The sequence below is a fragment of the Phyllostomus discolor genome, chromosome 8, assembly GCF_004126475.2.
Source record: "Phyllostomus discolor isolate MPI-MPIP mPhyDis1 chromosome 8, mPhyDis1.pri.v3, whole genome shotgun sequence".
Lineage (NCBI taxonomy): Eukaryota > Metazoa > Chordata > Mammalia > Chiroptera > Phyllostomidae > Phyllostomus > Phyllostomus discolor.
In genome coordinates, this window is record NC_040910.2 from 90,396,523 (window position 1) to 90,417,280 (window position 20,758).

General features: G+C 36.9%; 1 protein-coding gene across 6 annotated transcripts in view; it reads right to left on the bottom strand.

Annotated features, from left to right (window-relative positions):
• TANC2 (tetratricopeptide repeat, ankyrin repeat and coiled-coil containing 2) overlaps positions 1-20,758 on the bottom strand; it is a 313,462-nt gene that overhangs the window by 98,963 nt on the left and 193,741 nt on the right. For all 6 annotated transcript variants that reach the window (XM_028519226.2, XM_036033534.1, XM_036033532.1 and 3 more), the window contains 2 exons: positions 14,170-14,433; positions 1,273-1,398 (listed from right to left, as the gene is read on the bottom strand). In XM_028519226.2, the coding sequence (XP_028375027.1) occupies positions 1,273-1,398; positions 14,170-14,433 (390 nt within the window). The remainder of the gene's footprint in view (positions 1-1,272; positions 1,399-14,169; positions 14,434-20,758) is intronic.

A 20,758-nucleotide genomic window follows, 5' to 3' on the forward strand; every position in this document is an offset into this window, starting at 1 on the left:
AGTATGTGGCTAACTGAAGAAATGGCAAGCAGGATACATAGAATTAAGAATAAAACTGTGACTAAGGCCATCAACTCACTAATGTTGATGGAAAGTATGGTGACTATAGCAATAGTCAATTATTTTATGCTCCCAGTTGCTTAGCCATCTTTGAAAAACTGTCAGTATAATACTTTTGGCATGGACAGAAGGCTTGTATGAATCCCCTTTCCCATGAGTTATGTATGCATCTGGCACTATATGGATCAGAATGGAGCACCAGACAAGGGGTGAGAAGGACCACAAAAGAAAGACAAAATAATCTGTAAAATAAAAATAAACATATACCTGATGTAGTAGAGCTATGGGATTACTAGATATTAGAGAAAGCAGACCAAGTGGGCAAAACTTGTGGCTGAGAAGAAATCTGTTAAGGCTATTAGAAATAGTTCAGCTCATTTTGGGGAAACAATAATAGATACCAATAATGGTCTCTCAACTAGGCCATGGTTATAACAAAATGAAAGTCTCTGAAAAGATCAGGATCCTGTTTGTAGAAACATGTAGCCTGGGAAAGAGTAAAGAAACAGGTGGCTGAGTGGGAAAGGATAAGTTGTTTAGCTGTTGCCAGGACAGGACTAGAAGCACCAGCTAAAACACCAGTAAATTAGAAGAACTATATGTCACTAGAAATGGCCACTAGAATGAACGTGAAATAAATTCTTTAGCAAAACACATTTCAGCACAAAGTTCAAGTTGCAGTATGGCTAGAGTTGAAGTTGGTCAACAATCACTTGAGAAATCCAGGGTCCTAAGAAAGTTACTTCCCCCATCACCACCACACCCCTTTCTACTTGTTTTCTTTCAGAATTTCAAGGAATCAATGCCAGTGCTTCCAAATATAGATCATTACAATACCTTTGGGCAATGTACGTGTATTTATCTTTCTTTTCCATGGTTACATGTTCACTTCTTTTTTTTTTTTAAAGATTTTTATTTATCTATTTTTAGAGAGGAGAAGAAGAGAGAGATAGAGAGAGAGAGATATCAATGTGCAGTTGCTGGGGGCTGTGGCCTGCAACCCAGGCATGTGCCCTGACTGGGAATCGAACCTGCGATGCCTGGTTCCCAGCTCGTGCTCAATCCACTGAGCTACGCCAGCCAGGGCACATGTTCACTTCTTAAGAGAGATTTAAATAAGAGTGGAAATTGGAAAAAAGGGAACTTTTTGCCTACTGCCCATTTCCATTTTCCCCTGGGCATCTCCAGGCAAAGCAATCCTGTGGTTCTAACCTCTTAAATCCTGTTGTGTGCGAGCACCACTCATGCTCTGTCTTGGCATTCGAAGAGAAGTTCTCAAAGGTGTATGTCTCTGCTCATCCAGGTAAGCAAGGTCCTCCAAGTGGGCAGAACTTGTGGCTGAGAAGAAAGAAGAGTTTAGTCAAAATCTATAAGTCTCAAAACTTTGAAAAGTTTTTTCCCAAACGTGGGAATCAGAGCTTACTCCAGCAGATAGATTTATCAAGAGTATGCTGAACTCAAAAAGCATCATTGGTGTTTAGAACATGAGCCAGGGAACACAATGTCAAGAGTTGTCTTCAGCTCCTTCATCACTATCAACTGCCTGAGCTTATGGAGAATACTAGCAACAAGATGGCAAACATTAGTACCTGACCACAAAGATTATTAGTTTTTGCTTCTTTTTGGGTCACAAATTCCATTTATAGAATAAGCTGGAAACATCATCAGTGGAGAAACCTATTTCAAGTTATACTGAGCTGTAAGAAAAACATTTTCAACATTTTTCCTTCATGGTAAAGAATCAAATTAAAAAACATTCTGAACACAATTTTCGTGTGTGTGTGCCTGTGTACTGGTAAGGCAAGAGCCTGGGACAATGGACAGAGAACTGCCAAAAAGCATTTGTGAAAATGCCAACACTCATGAATTCCAAAAACATTCTGTTGCTCTTTCAAGATAATCAAGTATGAATGATCTCCCAGTGCATCTGTAAATCCTTTAACTCCTAATCCAGTCACAAAAGAGAGAAAATGTCAGAAGATAGGGGGAAATGGCATTGGCACTGCTACATATTGAGAGCTGTTGGGTCCACTCACAAAATGAACCAAAAGGCGAAGAAATCAAGAACCAGGCAGTGTTAAAGACAAAACAGTTTTTAACAATAGCAACAAAAAAGCCCAAATGGTAATTTAGAGCTTATAAATTAGTAATTAAACCATTAATTAAATTTGTTGCTAACTACGTAAGATACTTTGCCAAGGGTTAGTTCAGTCATTCAATGACATTTACTGGGAGCCAATCATGTGCTAGGCACTTGATTGTTCTTGGTGCTCCCCACCCCTGACCTCAGCCTAGTTGCCAGTTTACCTCTGGTGACCATTTAGAGTGGGTGAGAGGAAGCAAACTGAAATCAATTCTTGGTTTTTGAGATCCAATGAGGTATTATTGCCGGTATCCTCAATATAAGTCAAGATAAGACACAAACAATATGAGGTGAATTATGAAAAGTGGCACAAAAAAAGTCACATAATGCTCTATGAGATGGAAAAGATATATAAAAAGAAGGAAGGAGGAAGAAAAGAAAAAAGAACAGAGAGAACAAGTGCCAAGAGATAAATACTGCCTTTATCCTTCAATTACTGCAGTTGTCTTGGTTACCTGAGTCTACTGGAAACTCAGACAAAAGACTTACCCAATTACAGATAGTTTCTATAGGAAATAAAGGTTTTTGAAAACTAGTCTAGGGAACTTAAACCAAGAAAGGGAAGTCAAATGCTACATTACATACCAGAGGTTGGTAGAGAGTATAAGAGGAATAAAGACAACCTTGAACTCTGCACTCTGAAATGAAAACTATTCAGAATCGATAACTATCTAATCTTTTATTTAAAAACACTGTGGACAATGACCCTTACACTATTCCCACTGTATTCTAATGTGGTTCTATGAATTAGTGTTTTCTTATGTTTAATATAATCCCTCCTGCTTTACCCAAAGCCCGTTTTCTTTTGTTTGGTTCTGTATCCATATGTGTGTAGCTACTTAAAAAAAAAAAATGTGTTCTCAGAGATCCCGTCTGTACAGAGCCTTCCTTGGAGCTCAGAAATATTAGCCTCAGTTCACAGACATCTGAGTTTCAACTTTGTGGGGTTATTCCTCCAACGTTTGGTTTAACAACCTCAACCTCTTCTGTTCCACAAACTCAGAGGTGGCAGCTGCTTCCTGCAGTTGCTAAATCTATGATACCTGGGTTCTCTTTGACCTTTCAGTAATTTAAAATCTAGATAATTCTTTACGTCAAATTTCCTGTTAAAATACTTGTATGGTTTCTGTCTCCAGGCTGGCCCATGATTGGCATAGCATAGATAACAACTGAGCTGCAGTCCCTTCTATGATGTTGATAACAAAGTATTATCACAGAATGCAAATGTGAAAGAAATCTTAAAGGTCATCTAGTCTCTCTAGAGGTCAGCACACTGGGGCCAGTAGGTGAAATCTGGTTTGCTGTCTATTTCTGTAAGTAAAGTTTTATTGGAACATAGTCTTGGCTGTTTGTTTAAGCAGTCATTTACAACGGAGTTGAGTAGTAGTGACAGAGGCCATTGGCCTGCAAAGCTTAAAATACTAGCTGGTCTTTTTAAAAAGTCTGTCGCATCAAACTAGTCAGTTCCCTTATTTAACAGATTAGTAGAGTGACCTGTTTAAAGTGAATCACTCATTCACAGTCGAGCCAGCCCTTGAAACCAGCGATCTCAATCCGGTGAGTGCTACTTACATTGTACCCATCTCCTCCTTTTAAAGCTAAACAGATCTAATTGTTCCTTAAAAGGCTTATTTTTCCATTCCTTACTCATTTTTGCTACTTCCCCTCAATTCCCTGTTGTTTATGGCTTTGAAGGGCAGTAATCAAACTTGGGCAATGGGAAAAAGACCTTGCTAATGCAAAGTGAAGGCGCCCTGCACACCACAGACTTATACATCTCTGCACTTCAAATGTTTTCCACAGTAAGAAACAAAAGAATAAAGCCCCATTTTTTTCTTTAATCTTCACCTGAGGGTCTGCTTTTAAAAACTGATTTTAGAGAGAGTGGGGAGGAGAGGGAAAGAAGAAAAGGAGGGACAGGGGAGAGAAAGGGAAAGGAAAGAGAGAGAAACATGGATGTGAGAGAAAAACATAGACTGGTTGCCTCCCATGCACGCCTAGGTATGTGCCCTGATGGGGAATCGAATGTGCAACCTTTTGGTGCATGGATGATGCTCCAGCCAACTAAGACACAGGGCTACAGCCCAAATTTGTTTGTTTGTTTTTTAAATAAGGAAAGTTCTTATAAAATACTTTTTAAACTGATAAGAACAGAGTAACAAGAAAAGAAGATCAATGACAATGAGTCTTCATTCACATTAAAACAAAATTCAAATAAAACCTCAACAACTGGATGATTGATTTGGTTACCATTATGGCAATATTAATGACACATTATATAATTTAAAGCAAGGTGCTAGCAGACTTCTTTTACTAAAATGGTTTGATATGCTTTAATAAGAAGAAAATATATTTCATTAATAGTAGGCAGAATGATACAGTAATATACAACACAATGACTATAACGTAAGCTCAAGGAAGGCGACCATCTTTGTTTATTAATGATTTTCAAGTGCTTTAAACAGCACCTAGTGTATATATATAGTACATGCTCAATAAATGCTTGTTTAATGACTAAAAAATTGTACTTAACATATGCTTTGTTTTTGGCTACATTTAAAGTCAATGAGTAACAAATTAGGTTTTGTTATTTGAAAGCTAGTGATGGAGGAAGTAGCTATAGCAGTAATGCCTTGCACATCATCACCCCACACAAACATCGATGAGAGATCTATATGGACACATATATTCCCTAACCTTATGGTGCTGCTCCTGCTGTAAATTGTACTGGTAAATGTGAGATAATCCCATCAAGCTAAATTAATACTACACTATTTAATGAACACTTTGCAGATACACTTAGAAGAGATAATCTGGTGAATTGAGGGGAAATGAAGAAATACGAAAAACCAAATGTGCAATAAGAATTTTATACAAAAAGAAAATGATTTAAAAGTAAACCCATAAAATCTATGTCATTAAAAAGCTTTGTTGTCAAAGGAGGAAAAGGAAGTAGAAAAAGTGAGCATATTATTTTTGAGATTTCATGAGATTAGAACAGCTGACTCACTTATAGAACATTTAACTGACACTTTTTTGAAGTCGAAGTAATTTAATATACAAGTGGGTAGAAAAAAACCCAGCAGACAATATTTAGCACAAAACATTCCAGAGGCAACTCTATATTGAGTTTGAAACTAGTCTGAATTGTTTATTCTTATATTAGTTGCCACTAATGCAAACAGATTTTAGTACGACAATTGTCATTCTGGCTGATCTGAGAAGGGAGCCTGGAATGACACTCTGTCAGAGCTACAGCCTGGGCAAGAAGCCACTCTGCTGTCCTTAGACCTTTAGATTCATCAAGCCAACATTCTAACTACTGAAAAGCCCACTTTGGATTTTTTGTAAAATCCTCGATACAGTTCCTGATTGAATTAATTTAAATCCCCCAGGATTCCCATTTTGCATTACCTGATTCTTAAGATCCTTTTCTTAGGAAAATGTGCAGCTCCAAACATTAACAAGTAGATGTTGAGAGTTTATATTTTAACTGACTTCTGCTGTATGTTTCCATGCTAAACTCCTCATTTTCACACAAAGCACAGAGGACAGCTGTTGCAAGCAAACATTTCCTGCTTCCCACATCCCTCCAATTCACTGCCAATCTCATTTTAAGATATCAAGGATGACCATAGACAGCCTACTCTCTGATAATTTCTGCCATGCAACCGCAAGTCCACAAGGGTTCTCTACTTTTTTTTTTTTTGAGATTTTATTTATTTATTTTTTAGAGAGAGGGGAAAGAAAGGAGAAAAAGAGGGAGAGAAACATCAATGTGTGGTTGCCCCTTGCACACCCCCAATTGGGGGCCTGGCCTATAACCCAGGCATGTGCCCTGGCTGGGAATGGAACCAGTGACTCTTTGGTTCACAGGCCCACACTCAATTCACTGAGCCACACCAGCCAGGGTGGGTTCTCTACTTTCTTCTAACATAATAGGCTTAAAAATAAATACACAATAGTGATTCAATTTTGAAAACACACAGTTTTAATTCTTTGATATTTTAGGATTTTAATTTAAAGGTATATAAACATCTAAATTTATATTTGGAAAACTGAGTTAATTTAGGAAAAACACAAGCCAAAACTCATCTTTAATGACTTTATCATTTTAGTTGAAAATTTTTGTTGCCAGTAAATATGTGTTACATGGAATTTTTTACTGGTATATTTAACTATAAGACTTTACCTATTTGAGTCTTTATGTTTCTAAAAGTATACAGCTAAATCTAATAGACCAATATATTTATACTTTTAATAGTCAAACTTGTTTTAATAGTGAAAAGTACACAATTGTTTTAAAAACTTCATTACATGTAATTTTTTTCTATTTTTGTTGAATTAAAAGGTCAGAAAATTTTTTAAAAAAATAAATCAACATAAACATTTGCATATTTGCTGATCCATTCCCTGCAAATCAAAGTATTATAAAAGCCAAAGTGTTATAAAAGCCATGTGTCCTTTCCATTCTTTTTAAAATCAAGGGTCTTACGGAATAATACAAACAATTTTAGTTTTTAAGAGTTCAGTCCAGCAACAGCCACAGGGATTGTAAAGAATTCCTTGACAACTTCCTGGTCCTGCTCAATGTGGCCCTATAAATATGCCAAGGAGCTCAGGCAAAAAGAGGGTGCCTCTTCCCCTGACTGGTGTGACCCAGTGGGCTGGGCATTGTCCTGCAGACCGAAAGGTCACCAGTTCAATTCCCAATTGGGGCACATGCCTGGGTTGCTGGCCAGGTCCCTGGTTGGGTGGGGGTGTGCAAGATAGATGTTCCCTACACATTGAAGTTTCTCTCTTCCTCTTTCTCCCCTCCTTCTCCTCTCTCTTAAAATAAATGAATAAAATTTTTAAAAAGAGGGTGCTTCGCTTCCCCAAGTGGGGACCAGTCTACAACACAGCAAGGACCACTTAAACAATTATTCCCCCAGGTTGTTTAAAAAATGATGTAAATGGTATTTTCACATCATTATTCAACATTATTTGGTCTCTAAAATAAATAATTATATTACTCATATTGAGATAAAGTTTTTTTTTAATGGGGAAATTTCAAAGCTGGATTTTAACAAGGCCTTCTATTATTGGCATTCATCACTCTCCACCCACTCCCCACCCCTGGCTGTGCATATGCTTAGAACAATTTAATAAGTATAAATATACTAGATTCCCCTCCCCCTCCCCATTTCAAGCTCATCTCATATAGAATATCCTATTTATTCCTGTTAACCAAGGAGATTTGAGTATTTGATCTTCCCCCAGTTTGGGGAAACCACTTCTATGTAGACACTAGAAGTAAAGGAAAATATGTATATCTAGAGCTAAAATGAGAAGAGGGGACCCTCTTGAGCTAAGAAAATTTATTTTAAAAGATGATTTAGGTATCATTTAAGCTACCAGAGATGACAGTCTTATCAAATATTTACATACATTATACTGTTAGCAGAGAAATTCCCTGTGAAAGTAATTTATTTCTCTACATCCAGGAAATAGTTTCAACCTATAATATATTCAATTGTGAAAATAACTGAGTCATTTGGTTCGCAGCTCACTTTCCTGCCTCTTTGCGAGGACACTGAAACCATGGTTTCCAGACACAGAAAACAACCCAGTACAAACCATTCCCTGACCTATGACTTGTGTTGTAGGCAACAGCAGGTCTGTTTATATTACATTCAACACTAACAAGAAACAATTATCTGATGAAGTATTTTGTTCAACACGGTCAATGTGTACAATGCTGAGAGAATAAACTCCTGTTTTCCGGGATAGACCTATGTGGCTTCTGATGGTGACTTGAGCTTCCACCCCTATGTCCTCTGAAGAAGCATTACTAGTACTGCTTATGAATCTGAAAATCTCTGGTAGCCAGAAAGGTCAATGTCACCCACTGTGATGGGTGAAAAATAATCAGTAATTTAGTTCTATAGGCATAATAATTCAAGCTAATATTATCCCCCTTATCTTTTTCTAATATGGGGGAGGGACAGGAGAGAAAAAAAGAAGAGGGAAAAAAACATTTCAGTGTGTACAGGATATCCTTTCCAATACTTGAGTTAAACTCCAGTAGCAAAGAAAAATCATTGTTTTATAATATTTGATATAAACAGTATAGTTTCTATTCAAAAAGATAACAACATCAAAAGCACAGTCAATAACAGAAAAATTTGATAAAATTGATGTCCGCAAAACTTCTGTGCTCCAAAACGCAGCAATAAGAAACAAAATAATAAGCAATAGACTAAGAGAAAAAATTTTGCAAACACATCTCTGATACAAATTTGTATACAGAACATACAAGTTATTACACAACTCAATGATAAGACAAACAATCCAATAAAAAATGTGCAAAAGGTCTGAGCAGATATATTACTAAAGATATATGAATAGCTAAGAAGTATATAAAATAAGCTCAAATCATTATTCATTAGAAAAATAAAAATTAAAACCACAACAAGATAGCATTTCAACTATAATTAGGGGTAAAATAATAATAAATGGTTGAGAAGTTGTGGAGGAACAAGAATCCCCATACTGTGATTGGAAATATAAAATGGTTTAGCAACTTTGGAAAACAGTTTGGTAGTTTCTTAAAAAGTTAAACATAAATTTACCCTATGATCTATTAGTTCCACTTCTAGGTCTCTATCCTAGAGAAATATGAACATATGCCCACCCAAAGCACTGCACATAAATGTTCATAGCAGTACTATTCACAATAATAAAAAATTATAAAAACCTAAATGTCCAACAACTGGTGAATGGATAGATAAAATGTGGTAACATCAGCTATAAAATGGAATACTATTTGTAATTAAAAGGAACAAACTTCTGATACGTGGATCAACCTCAAAGACACGCCAGACACAAGAGACCATGTACTGTACTACTCCATTTAAGTAAAATGTCCAAAGAAGGTAAATCTATAGGGATAGAAAGTAGATTAGTGTTTGCCTGGAGCTAGGGGCAGGAATCAAATTAATGTTTAATAGAAATAGGAATCTTATTGGGATGATAAAAATCTTCTAAAACAGATTCATGGTGAAGGCTGTATAACAGTAAATATACTAAAAATTACTGAATTGGGTGAGTTACTCAAAGTGGGTGAATTTTAAGTTATGTAAAACATGGCTCAAAATATTTGATTTTGAATAAAAAATTTCACAGAGACTGCTGCTACCACAGACCTGAGGAGGAAAAGGAGAGGGGGGTGGAGAGAGAGAGAGCGAGAGAGAGAAACACAGATTTGCTGTTCCACTTATTTATGCATTCATTGGTTGATTCTTGTATGTGCCCTGACCAGGGACTGAACCTGAATCTGGATGCTCTAAACAACTGATCTACCCGGCTGTGGCCTTGTTAGGTTGTTTTTAATCAACACTAAAAGTAGGTACTGCCCTGGCCACTGTGGCTCAGTTGGTTGGAGGGTCATCCTGGAACCAAAAGTTTGCAGGTTCGATTCCTGGTCAGGGCACATACCTAGGTTGCAGGTTCCATCCTTAATCCCCAATCCCTGGTTTGGGCATGTACAAAAAGCAACGAATCAATGCTTTTTTCTTGCAGTGACATTTCTCTCTCTCCCCCTTCCTCTCTAAAAGCAATGAAAAAAATGTTCTTGGGTGAAGATTTAAACAAGGGGTACTTATTTAAAAATAATAGTTATGTAGCCTAAGACTGCTATTTCTAAACCAAAGCCAAAGGTAATTAAACCCTTCTAGAAAGACAGGGGTTTAAATATACTTCATATATATTTTAAATTGAGATAAGATTTACATATATGAAGTATATAAATCTTACGTGTATAGCTCAATAAATTTGTATGTACACACAGACATACCCAGACACCAACCATTCAGATCAAAATATAGACAGTTCCCTTAATTGATATTCCCACCAAAGGTAACCACTACTTTAGTTCTACCACCATACCATACCATACCATACCATACCATACTATACCATACCACATAGGTGCCATAGGTTTGTCTGTTTTCCTAAACTTTATATACATACTCCATACAGTATATATACTCCATAATGTTGTCTGTAGCAATATTACATTCTTTTCATTGTATACAATTTATTTATCCAGTCTACTGTTGATGGATAGTTGATTTTCAGCTTTTGGGAATTATGAATAAAACTGATATGAACATCCTTATTATTTGTTCTTCAGTGAACATGAAGACTTATTTTTGATAGGCATTCTATATAGGAGTAAAATTGCTACGTTTTAGGTAACATGCATACATAGCTTTATATGCCTTTAATAGATCTTGCCAAGCAGCTTTATAAAGTGGTATACCAATTTATTAATATATTCCCATCAGTAATGTATGACAATTTCAATTGCGTTACATCCTCAACAACACTGGCACTGCCATTACTTTTAATTTTGTAGGTATGGGTATGGTGGTAGCTCACTATCAAGAACTGTGAAGGATCTGATATTTCATCCTACATCTAAGCTAACAGGTCTGGATACAGAAAGACATGTGACAGGTACATCAGAGATGAAAGACAGTTTGTTACTCAGAGGAACAGCAGTAGCAAAGGGTTCAACATTTCTGCCAGTTTCCTGAGCCCCAACTCCCACAGAATAATACAAAGAGGGTAAGTGATACATGCACATGCAGGTATCACCTAGAATATTTGCATTTTATAGGATTTTATATAAATAAAATCATATAGTATATGTTCTTTTTTTAAAAATCTGGCTTCTTTTACTAAGTGTAACTACTTGAGATTTGTATGTGTTACTGCAGCATCAATAGCTCATTTCTTTTTTGCTGCTGGGTAGCATTCAGTGTAAGGATATACTATAATTTTATCCAATCACCTGTTGATGGACATTTGGGATGTTTGCTATTTTTGACTATTGCAAATAGATTTGCTACAATCATTTGTGAATATCTTTGTAACAATATATACTTTCATTTGTATAAATCCTATTGGGTTTTTTACCTCATGTCTTTCTCGTAAGCTATAGCATTCTAAGATTCTACTATGACATTATAGTTAAGGTTCAACATAAAAAAATACCTAGAAGAGAAAATATTCCATCATTATAGAAGAGTAAATAATCTGGAAGAATTAATAGGAAAATCTTCTGAGTTACTGATTTTCCAGATGATCCATTCTCCCCCAATTGCATCTGATGGTAGATGCATAGATGCTGATGGTCTCCCAGGGGATGGAACAAAGAGTAACGGTTTAGAAAAGGTATGGAAGGGAAGTGGGAAAGGCAAGAAGCATTACACTATTACCTGCATAACATAAATAATCACATTTTGGTAAATAAGAGCTCTTGATTACAGTAAGTCATGAATTACCTTGTGTCAAGGAAATAAACCTATCCAGGCATTCATCAGGCACTTAAAGACAAATGTAACTTTGATTTTGTAGTATGGACAAAGTCCAAATGATGAGACGTTCCGAAAATGCCAGAATTCCCTTGTATTCTGCAAAAGCTCCTGGTCTGAATTACTAAATAGTAACTTAGCTGTATAAAATATATCCTAGTCTAAACAGCTGCTTAAGAATAATGGCTCCATATTCCAGCCACTTAAACTTTGGAATCATTCCTTTATGACTGAAGTGGCTAGTGGTGTTTATAAGTTATTCTTTAGTAATGTAGACACCTGGTAATTCTTTCATGATAAGACAACCACGGTATTGTGAAAACAGTGAGCTCTAGAATGGGGAAGCCAAATTCTTGCCTGGCTGCCACTCCCTCAAACTATGGAGGATGATTTCTAATAATACAAATTCTACTGAAATACATATCAATTCAATTATTTTTTAAAAAAACTTTAAAACTTCAAAATGAAAACCCTTCAAACACTTTTGATGTGAGAAAAAAGATTTTTACAAGTTTGACAATTTACTTTATAGGTTCTGGGGTTTTTTTTTTTTGCCTTAAATAATTAGGCATCTATAATATTGACTATGCTATTACAGTTTTCCCATTTTTTTCTCCCCTTTACCTGCCCTGCCCTACACTCCATAACCCTCTAGCATTCCCCTGCTTAGTTAATGTCAATGGGCTGTACATATAAGTTCTTTGACTTCTGTTTCCTATCCCATTCTTATCCTCTCCCCTTCTACTTTATGCCTACCAATTATGCTTCTTATTCCCTGTACCTTTTCCCCCATTCTCCCCCTCCTTCCCCACTGAACACCTTCCACGTGATCTCCATTTCTCTGGTTCTGTTCCTGTTCTAGTTGTTTGCTTAGGGGTTTTTTGTTGTTGTTGTTGTTGTTGTTTTTTTTAGGCTCAGCTATTGATAGTTGAGTTTGATGCCATTTTATTGTTCATAGTTTTTGATCTTCTTCTATTTCTTAGATAAGTCCTTTAACATTTCATATAGCAAGGGCTGGGTGATGATGAACTTTAACTTCACCTTATCTGAGAAGCACTTTATCTGCCCTTCCATTCTACATGATAGCTTTGCTGGATAGAGTAATCTTGGATGTAAGTCCTTGCCTTTCATGACTTCAAATACTTCTTTCCAGCCCCTGCAGAACCCTGTAAGGCTTCTTTTCAGAAATCAGCTGACAGTCTTATGGGCACTCCTTTGTAGGTAACTGTCTCCTTTTCTCTTGCTGCTTTTAAGATTCTCTCCTTATCTTTTAGTCTTGGGTAATTTAACTAAGATGTGCTTTGGTGTGTTCCTCCTTGGGTCCAATTTCTTTGGGATTCTCTGGGCTTCCTGGACTTTCTGGAAGTCTATTTCCTTTGCCAGATTGGGGAAGTTTTCCTTCATTATTTGTTCAAATAAGTTTTCAACTTCTTGCTCTTGTTCTTCTCCTTCTGGCACCCCTATGATTCTGATGTTAGAGCGCTTAAAGTTGTCCTAGCAGTTGCTAAGCCTCTCCTCATTTTTTCAAATTCTTGTTTCTTCATTCTGTTGTGGTAGGATGTTTATTTCTTCCTTTGGTTCCAAATTGTTGATTTGAGTCCCAGTTTCCTTCCCTTCACTGTTGGCTCCCTGTATATTTTGCTTTATCTCACTTTAGGTAGCCTTCATTTCTTCCTTCATGGTGCAACTGAGTTCAACCAGTTCTGTGAGCATCCTGATTACCAGTGTTTTGATCTCATGGGTTGCCTATTTCCCCATTGCTTAGTTCTTTTTCTGGAGCTTTGATCTGTTCTTCCATTTGAGCCATAGTTCTTTGTCTGGGCACACCTGTTATGTTGTAAGGGGGAGGAGCCTTAGGTATTCACCAGGGCAGGGCAACTCTCTCTGCTGTGGTGTGGTGCTGTCTGTGGGGGAGGGGTCCAAGAGGGAACAATGCTGCATGCTTGCTCCACTCTAGCCCCACTTGCTAATGAACTCACTTGTGTGAAACTGGGAGTTTCTACCGCCGTGGCACCCCCTGTAGTAGTTTACAGCTAAGTCTGAGTTTTTAGTTTCTTGTTCAGCCAGCCCTGCCTCGCCCCTCATAGTCCGCTGCCTCACTGCGAGTCATCTCAGCCAGCCCCGCCTGGTCCTCATCATCTGCTGCCTTGCCGTGTGTCCTCTCTGCTTGGCTGCTTGTCTCCCATCTCTGCCCCTCCTACTGGTCTGGGTGAATGTTTCTTTAACTCCTTGATTGTCAGAGTTCCATGTAGTTCTATTTTCTGGCATTTCTGGTTGTTTATTGTTTTTAGTTTGGTTGTGTTCCTTCTTTTGGTTATATGAGGAAGCTGAGCATTTCTACCTACGCCTCCATCTTGGCTGGAATTCCTCTGTTTCTGATTTTATATGTGTTTTTATATATTTTAGGAAAACTAAACAATCTATCACTCAAGGAACACAAGGCTTACCCCACGTTCAAAAAGATACACATGTGTATGTTACCCAAATACAAAAGAACAGCTTAGTCAAAGATGAATGGAAAATTTAAGTACTGTTAGAACATAATTTAGTTTCATTTCTATATATGCCAATAAAATGGTCATAAAAAAAACAAACAAATCTTACCTGCTACTGAATTTGGTCGCGGCATTAGATACAGAGGAATAGACTGTACTGATTGCGATAAAACGGTTTCCAAATTCCTCTCTGGGATCTTGTTCAGACTATAGGTGGAAGCCGTCATGTTTTCATCTACTCGGTATAAACAGGAATCCATGCTGGATTTTTGAGACTGCCAAGGTTTTAGGTTTCCTCCAGATCCTAATTCTTTACTGCTTTCCCCAACGTATTTTGTGCGTTCTACATTTTCAGAATAGCTTGTCAACGTAGCTAGGAAAAAGAAAAAAAAAAGAGTAAAGCAAATTAAAAAAAATAAACAATCTCTGGAGATTAATCTGTTTAATACTATCCAAATTCAAGACTAGATAATGAGAATATCAGTAACATTGTTTTCAAAAAGTTACTTATGAAATTTTCATTTCCACCATGAAGTTTAAATAACTGAATCCAAAATCTAAGTATCTCTCACCTTTCTTATTTTTACCTTAACTCTATTTAAATAAACCAAACAAATGCATATATCAGTGCCAAAGGACTTACAAGGGCCTATCAATGCGAAAAATTTCAGAGTTTCATCAAAAGGGAATTTATATAATTTTCATGAATTACTGGAGAGCTCCAGAGGTCTCAAAAAGATCTTTATAGTTATACTCTTTTTATCCTATGTTTCCTCTCATTTAAATTTAATCCTGGCCCTTTATGCGTAGCAAAGAATTAGAAAAAAGAAACAGCTCCAAGTAGAAGCTAACAGAGGAGAAAGAATTTGTCTAAATAAGGAAGCAACACAAGGCTTTCTTGTTTGTACAATTAACTGTAGCTCTAATCCTATCTAGTCCCTTAGTGAAATCAAACAAAAACTGAAAAGGCTTCTAAAACTTTATTGAGTCTTACCACTAATTATAAACAGGAATTATAAACAGGAAAATTTTCATCAACCCTAGAAATGGAAGGATTCAATATATCAAAATCTAGATTATAAAAATCTTAGCAATAATTATAAAGCAAGAATAAAATGTCATACCAGGAGAGTTATTATATGGTAGTTCATATTCTCTTTTTACATTTTATTTTTATTTATTTATTTTTTGTTTTTAGAGAAAGAGAGAGAGAGAGAGAGACAGAGACAGACAGACATAGATCAGTCACCTTTCATATGTGTCCTGGACTACTGGGCATCAAACCCACAACCCAGGCATGTGCCCTGACTGGGAATCAAACTGACAACCTTCAACCTTCCGGGTCACAGAACAACACTCCAACCAACTGAGTCACATGGCCAGGGCCTCTTCTTAAATTTTAAATATATTTACTTATAGTTAAAAGAAGAAACCTAAGTTTCTTAGGAGTTCTAAATGGAGTTCTGGACTTTGTAGTAACAAGGGAAAAGATGAATTACAAAGGAAGACATCCTGGTTGCCTTCCAGCCTTGCAGCTCTTTATGATAATATGTCTTCCTTGCATCTGAGAATTAAGTGCTGCCAAGTGGTCTCTGTATCCTCACTGACGTTAGATGACCAATTCCACGGCAATATCTCCCTGTCAACTCCATCAGAGTGGGCAGTCACCATTATGTTCACAAAATGCCATTGGTCCCCAACTCTACTTAGTCATGAATTATCCTTTTTATATAGTCTGTATTATGTATTATCCTCTTTATAATATATATTGCTAGATTCAAATCGTTAGCATTTTGTTAAGAACTTTTAGGTCTATGTTCATCATAGCCATCAGTCTTAGTTTACTTAACATGTAATGTCTTTGTTTAGTTTGGTCTCAGGGTAATGCTGAGCCTCATAGTTTTCTGTTCACTTCAAATTCCTAGAGCAGTTTGGGTAGAAATGGTATTCTTTCTTCCTTAAATGCATGGTAGAATTTGTCTGTCAAGGCAAAACAAGTTCAATTTGTATTTAATAGCTAAAAAGCTATTCAGGTTATCTCTTTCTTCTCAAATGAGCTTTGGTAGTTTAATTTTCAGGGAGTTTGTTCATTATATCTTAATTGCCAAATTTATTGGCATAAAGTTTTCATGAAAAAGTTGTTCTTTTATTATCCTTTTAATGCCTTTGGTGTCTGTAGTGATATCCCTCTTTCATTCCTGATATTGGTAATTTGTATCTTCATTTTTTTCCTGATTAACATGGCTAGAGGTTTATCAATCTTACTGATTTTTTCAAAGAAACAGCTCTCAGTTTCATTGATTTTTCTCTACTGTTTTCTATTTCATTGACTTTTGCTTTTTATTATTTCCTCCTTTCTGTTTACTTTAGTTTAAAATTTTTTTTCTATTTTCAGGTGGAAATTTATTTCATTAATTTTTCTAAAGTAAGCATGTAATGCTATAAATTTCCTTTTAAGCACTTCTTTAGCTGTATTCCACAAGTTTTGATTTGTTTTACCATTTAATTTAAAATATTTCCACTGTGATTTTTTGATGTTACTTAGAAATGTACCTAATTTCCAAGTATTTGTGAAACTGTCTGATATTTTTTTCTATTATTTGTTTCTAGTTTAATCACGCTGTAGTCAGAGAACACAGTTTTTGTGGTTTGAATATATTTAAATTTATTGAGACTTGTTTTAAGGATCAGAATATGGTCTATCTTGGTGAATCTTCTGTGTACACATAGAAAGAATCTGCTTTTGACATTTCCTGAGTTTTGGCCAAGATGGAGGCATAGGTAGAAACAATTTGCTTCCTCCCACAACCAAAAGAAGGATAACAACTAATTTAAAAACAAAATGCAACCAGAACTGCCAGAAAATCAAACAGCACGGAAGTCCACCAACTAAGGAGTAAAAGAGGAAACATTCATTCAGACTGGTAGGAGGGACAGAGACAGGCAACAAAAGCAGAGAGGTTGCATGGCAAGGTGGTGGACCTGGTGGTCAAGGTGGCTGCTGGCTGACAGGGCAGTCCCACTTTCTCATACAGATAAGCTGGGAGGAACAACTGGGAATGAGACAGACCTCACAACCCAGGGTTCCAGCCCAGGAAACTAAAGTCTCAAAATCTCTAGCTGTAAAAATCTGTGGAGGCTGTGGTGGTGGGAGAAACTCCTACTCTCACAGAAGGGTCCCCTGGAGAGGGCCACAGAGTCCTAGAACATACCCAAACTCACCCACCCGGAAATCAGCACCTGAAAGGGTCCAATTTGCTTGTGGGAAGCAAGGGAAGTGACTGAAAGTGGGTTGAGAGCTGAGCAAGCAAACAAGCAGCATTGTTCCCTGTTGGATCCCTCCCCCACAGACAGCACCACACCACAGCAGAGAGAGTTACTCTGCCTTGGTGAATACCTAAGGCTCCTCCCCTTACAACATAACAGGTGCGCCCAGACAAAGAACTATGGCTCAAATGGAAGAACAGATCAAAGCTCCAGAAAAAGAACTAAGCAATGGGGAAATAGGCAACCCATGAGATCAAAACACTGGTAATCAGGATGCTCACAGAACTGGTTGAACTCAGTTACATAATGAAGGAAGAAATGAAGGCTACCTAAAGTGACATAAAGCAAAATATACAGGGAGCCAACAGTGGAGGAAAGGAAACTGGGACTCAAATCAACAATTTGGAACCAAAGGAAGAAATAAACATCCTACCACAACAGAATGAAGAAACAAGAATTTGAAAAAATGAGGAGAGGCTTAGCAACTGCTAGGACAACTTTAAGTGCTCTAACATCAGAATCATAGGGGTGCCAGAAGGAGAAGAACAAGAGCAAGAAGTTGAAAACTTATTTGAACAAATAATGAAGGAAAACTTCCCCAATCTGGCAAAGGAAATAGACTTCCAGAAAGTCCAGGAAGCCCAGAGAATCCCAAAGAAATTGGACCCAAGGAGGAACACACCAAAGCACATCTTAGTTAAATTACCCAAGACTAAAAGATAAGGAGAGAATCTTAAAAGCAGCAAGAGAAAAGGAGACAGTTACCTACAAAGGAGTGCCCATAAGACTGTCAGCTGATTTCTGAAAAGAAGCCTTACAGGGTTCTGCAGGGGCTGGAAAGAAGTATTTGAAGTCATGAAAGGCAAGGACCTACATCCAAGATTACTCTATCCAGCAAAGTTATCATGTAGAATGGAAGGGCAGATAAAGTGCTTCTCAGATAAGGTGAAGTTAAAGGAGTTCATCATCACCCAGCCCTTGCTATATGAAATGTTAAAGGACTTATTTAAGATATAGAAGAAGATCAAAAACTATGAACAGTAAAATGGCATCAAACTCAACTATGAATAACTGAGCCTTAAAAAAAAACCCCTAAGCAAACAACTAGAACAGGAACAGAACCAGAGAAATGGAGATCATGTGGAGGGTTTTCAGTGGGGAAGGGGAGAAGGAGGGAGAGAATAGGGGAAAAGGTACAGGGAATAAGAAGCATAATTGGTAGGCAGAAAGTAGAAGGGGAGAGGTTAAGAATAGTATTGGAAATGGAGAAGTCAAAGAATTTATATGTACAACCCATGGACATGAACTAAGTGGGAGGAGAATGTGGGAAGGTGGGAGAGTACAAGGCAGAGGGTGATAAAGGAGAGAAAAAAATTGGGAAAATGGTAATAGCATAATCAATAAAATATACTTTAAAAGGAAAAGAATCTGTTCTCCATTCTTGTTGGGTGGACTGTCCTATAAACAACAATTAGGACAAGTTGCTATGGAAGTATTTAGGTCTTCTATATGCTACCTGTGCTACCAGTTACTGAGAGCTGACTGCTGAAATCTCTGGCTATGTTTGTGGATATCCCCTATTATGAAGCTCTGTTATTAGGTACATAAACACTTAGGAATGTATTTCTTTTTAATGAAATGACCCATTTATCATTATGAAATGACCTTCCTTTATAGGTCATCATTTTTTGTTATAAAATCTATTTTGATATTCTTTTTCCTGAAATGGGAGAAGGAAGGAAATAATAAACACTAGTAGGAGCAGCAGGGACTTAATCTTTTTTAATTAACCCTTTTAAGGCTTTTTCAGAGAGTGCAACTGGCCACCTTCTTGCAGGATTGGATTTGGACCTCTCTTCTCAGAACAGACCTGACAGTATTATAGCATCATGTTGCCAAATGCGACTAGATACAAAAAAAGAGTAGTATTAGATCTACGTGGTGCATGGGTTGAATAGTAATGAAGTTGCCACCCTGGATATATTCACCTGCCTGTTGACTGTCTGGCTACAGTGGTCCTAGGAATGATGTGAATCATTCCCATAGGTTGAAGCTGGGTCCCTGTTATTAATATCCCTGCTGGCTGCTCCTAGCCCTTTGTGGTGATTAGGGGTACAAGTCACCCAGTGCCTGTGCACTGCTGTACACAGCCTCTCTCCTCTGACCCCAGACTTCCTTATTGCCACGGAGACGTAAGATGCAGTAGGGCTACTGGATTCATGCAAAAAGAAGAGTGGGGAAAATAATGCCCTATTAGGGCTAGCACACAAGTATGAGAAGGGAACTAGCAGAACTACCCTTCTAATTTCCCCTTCCACAGTTCAGAAACATGTGGTCTCTCTCAAGATTTTCAGCAGAACCACATAATCACCTCTGAAATTCCTTTCTTTATATTTGCTCTCCTTTCCCCTTTCATTCACTCTTCCTTCCCTAGTTTGTACTTCCTTAATAAAGTGTTAGTACATAATCTTTTGTCTCAGATTCTATTTTCTAAGGAATCTGCACTAAGGCAGTCCTGTTGGTGAAAACAGTGAGAACCATGGGCTAGATATTCTTAAAGCTAACTGAAATGTTCAAGTCATATTAAGTTGTATTATTTTTGTATGTAGTCAAAACTATTCACTTGAACTAAAAATTCATTTCAGATATGCTGTCTTTCAGTCATAAATAGCCCAATGGTTCCTAAACTTTTTGTCACCAAACATAATGAGATTTTGATAGATTCCATAGCATATTTTATAATTATAATTTCTAAATGTGTTCAGTTATATTATGTGTATATCTCTATGTATATTCTTTGTATCCTAATTTCTGCAAACTTTCATAAAATTTGACTGAAATATAATTTCATTTGGTGTACAGTTGTGATGATTCAGCTGGCTTTGTAAGTGTTGGCGAGAAGCGTGGAGTCCACACAGGTGCTAGGATCAGTAGACTGAAACCCTGAATAGAATCTAAATGGGAACTCCTGTTTCCTGTAAAACTTGTCTACTACATGTTAAAACATGTTATTTAACTTCTTGCCTTTCATAGATTTGTTTTGTTTTGTGTCCCAACAAAAGTTTTTATCATTAGGTCCCAAGTCAGAGTTGGCTAAGATTTACTTATATATCCCAGAAATATATCCCTTTTCTCCAGATAAACTATGAACAAATTCAACAAGCTCCAGACATGGGAATGCTACTTCTTTACAGCTCTGAGAAGGAGGTAATAGGTTTCACTATTTTCAATATTTCAAATAATTTATAAGTAATAATACATTTACTGGTGATTAGTTAACTAAAACATCAAGCTTCTTTAAGCTTAGCTGGAACTATATCAAGGGTGACAGCACTAGCTTATTCATTTTGAACAAAAGCTTTGGCATATATATTTGTTTGACAAATTAAGAATGAGAAATAAACTCCTGAAAAAATGAATACAGTGATGTA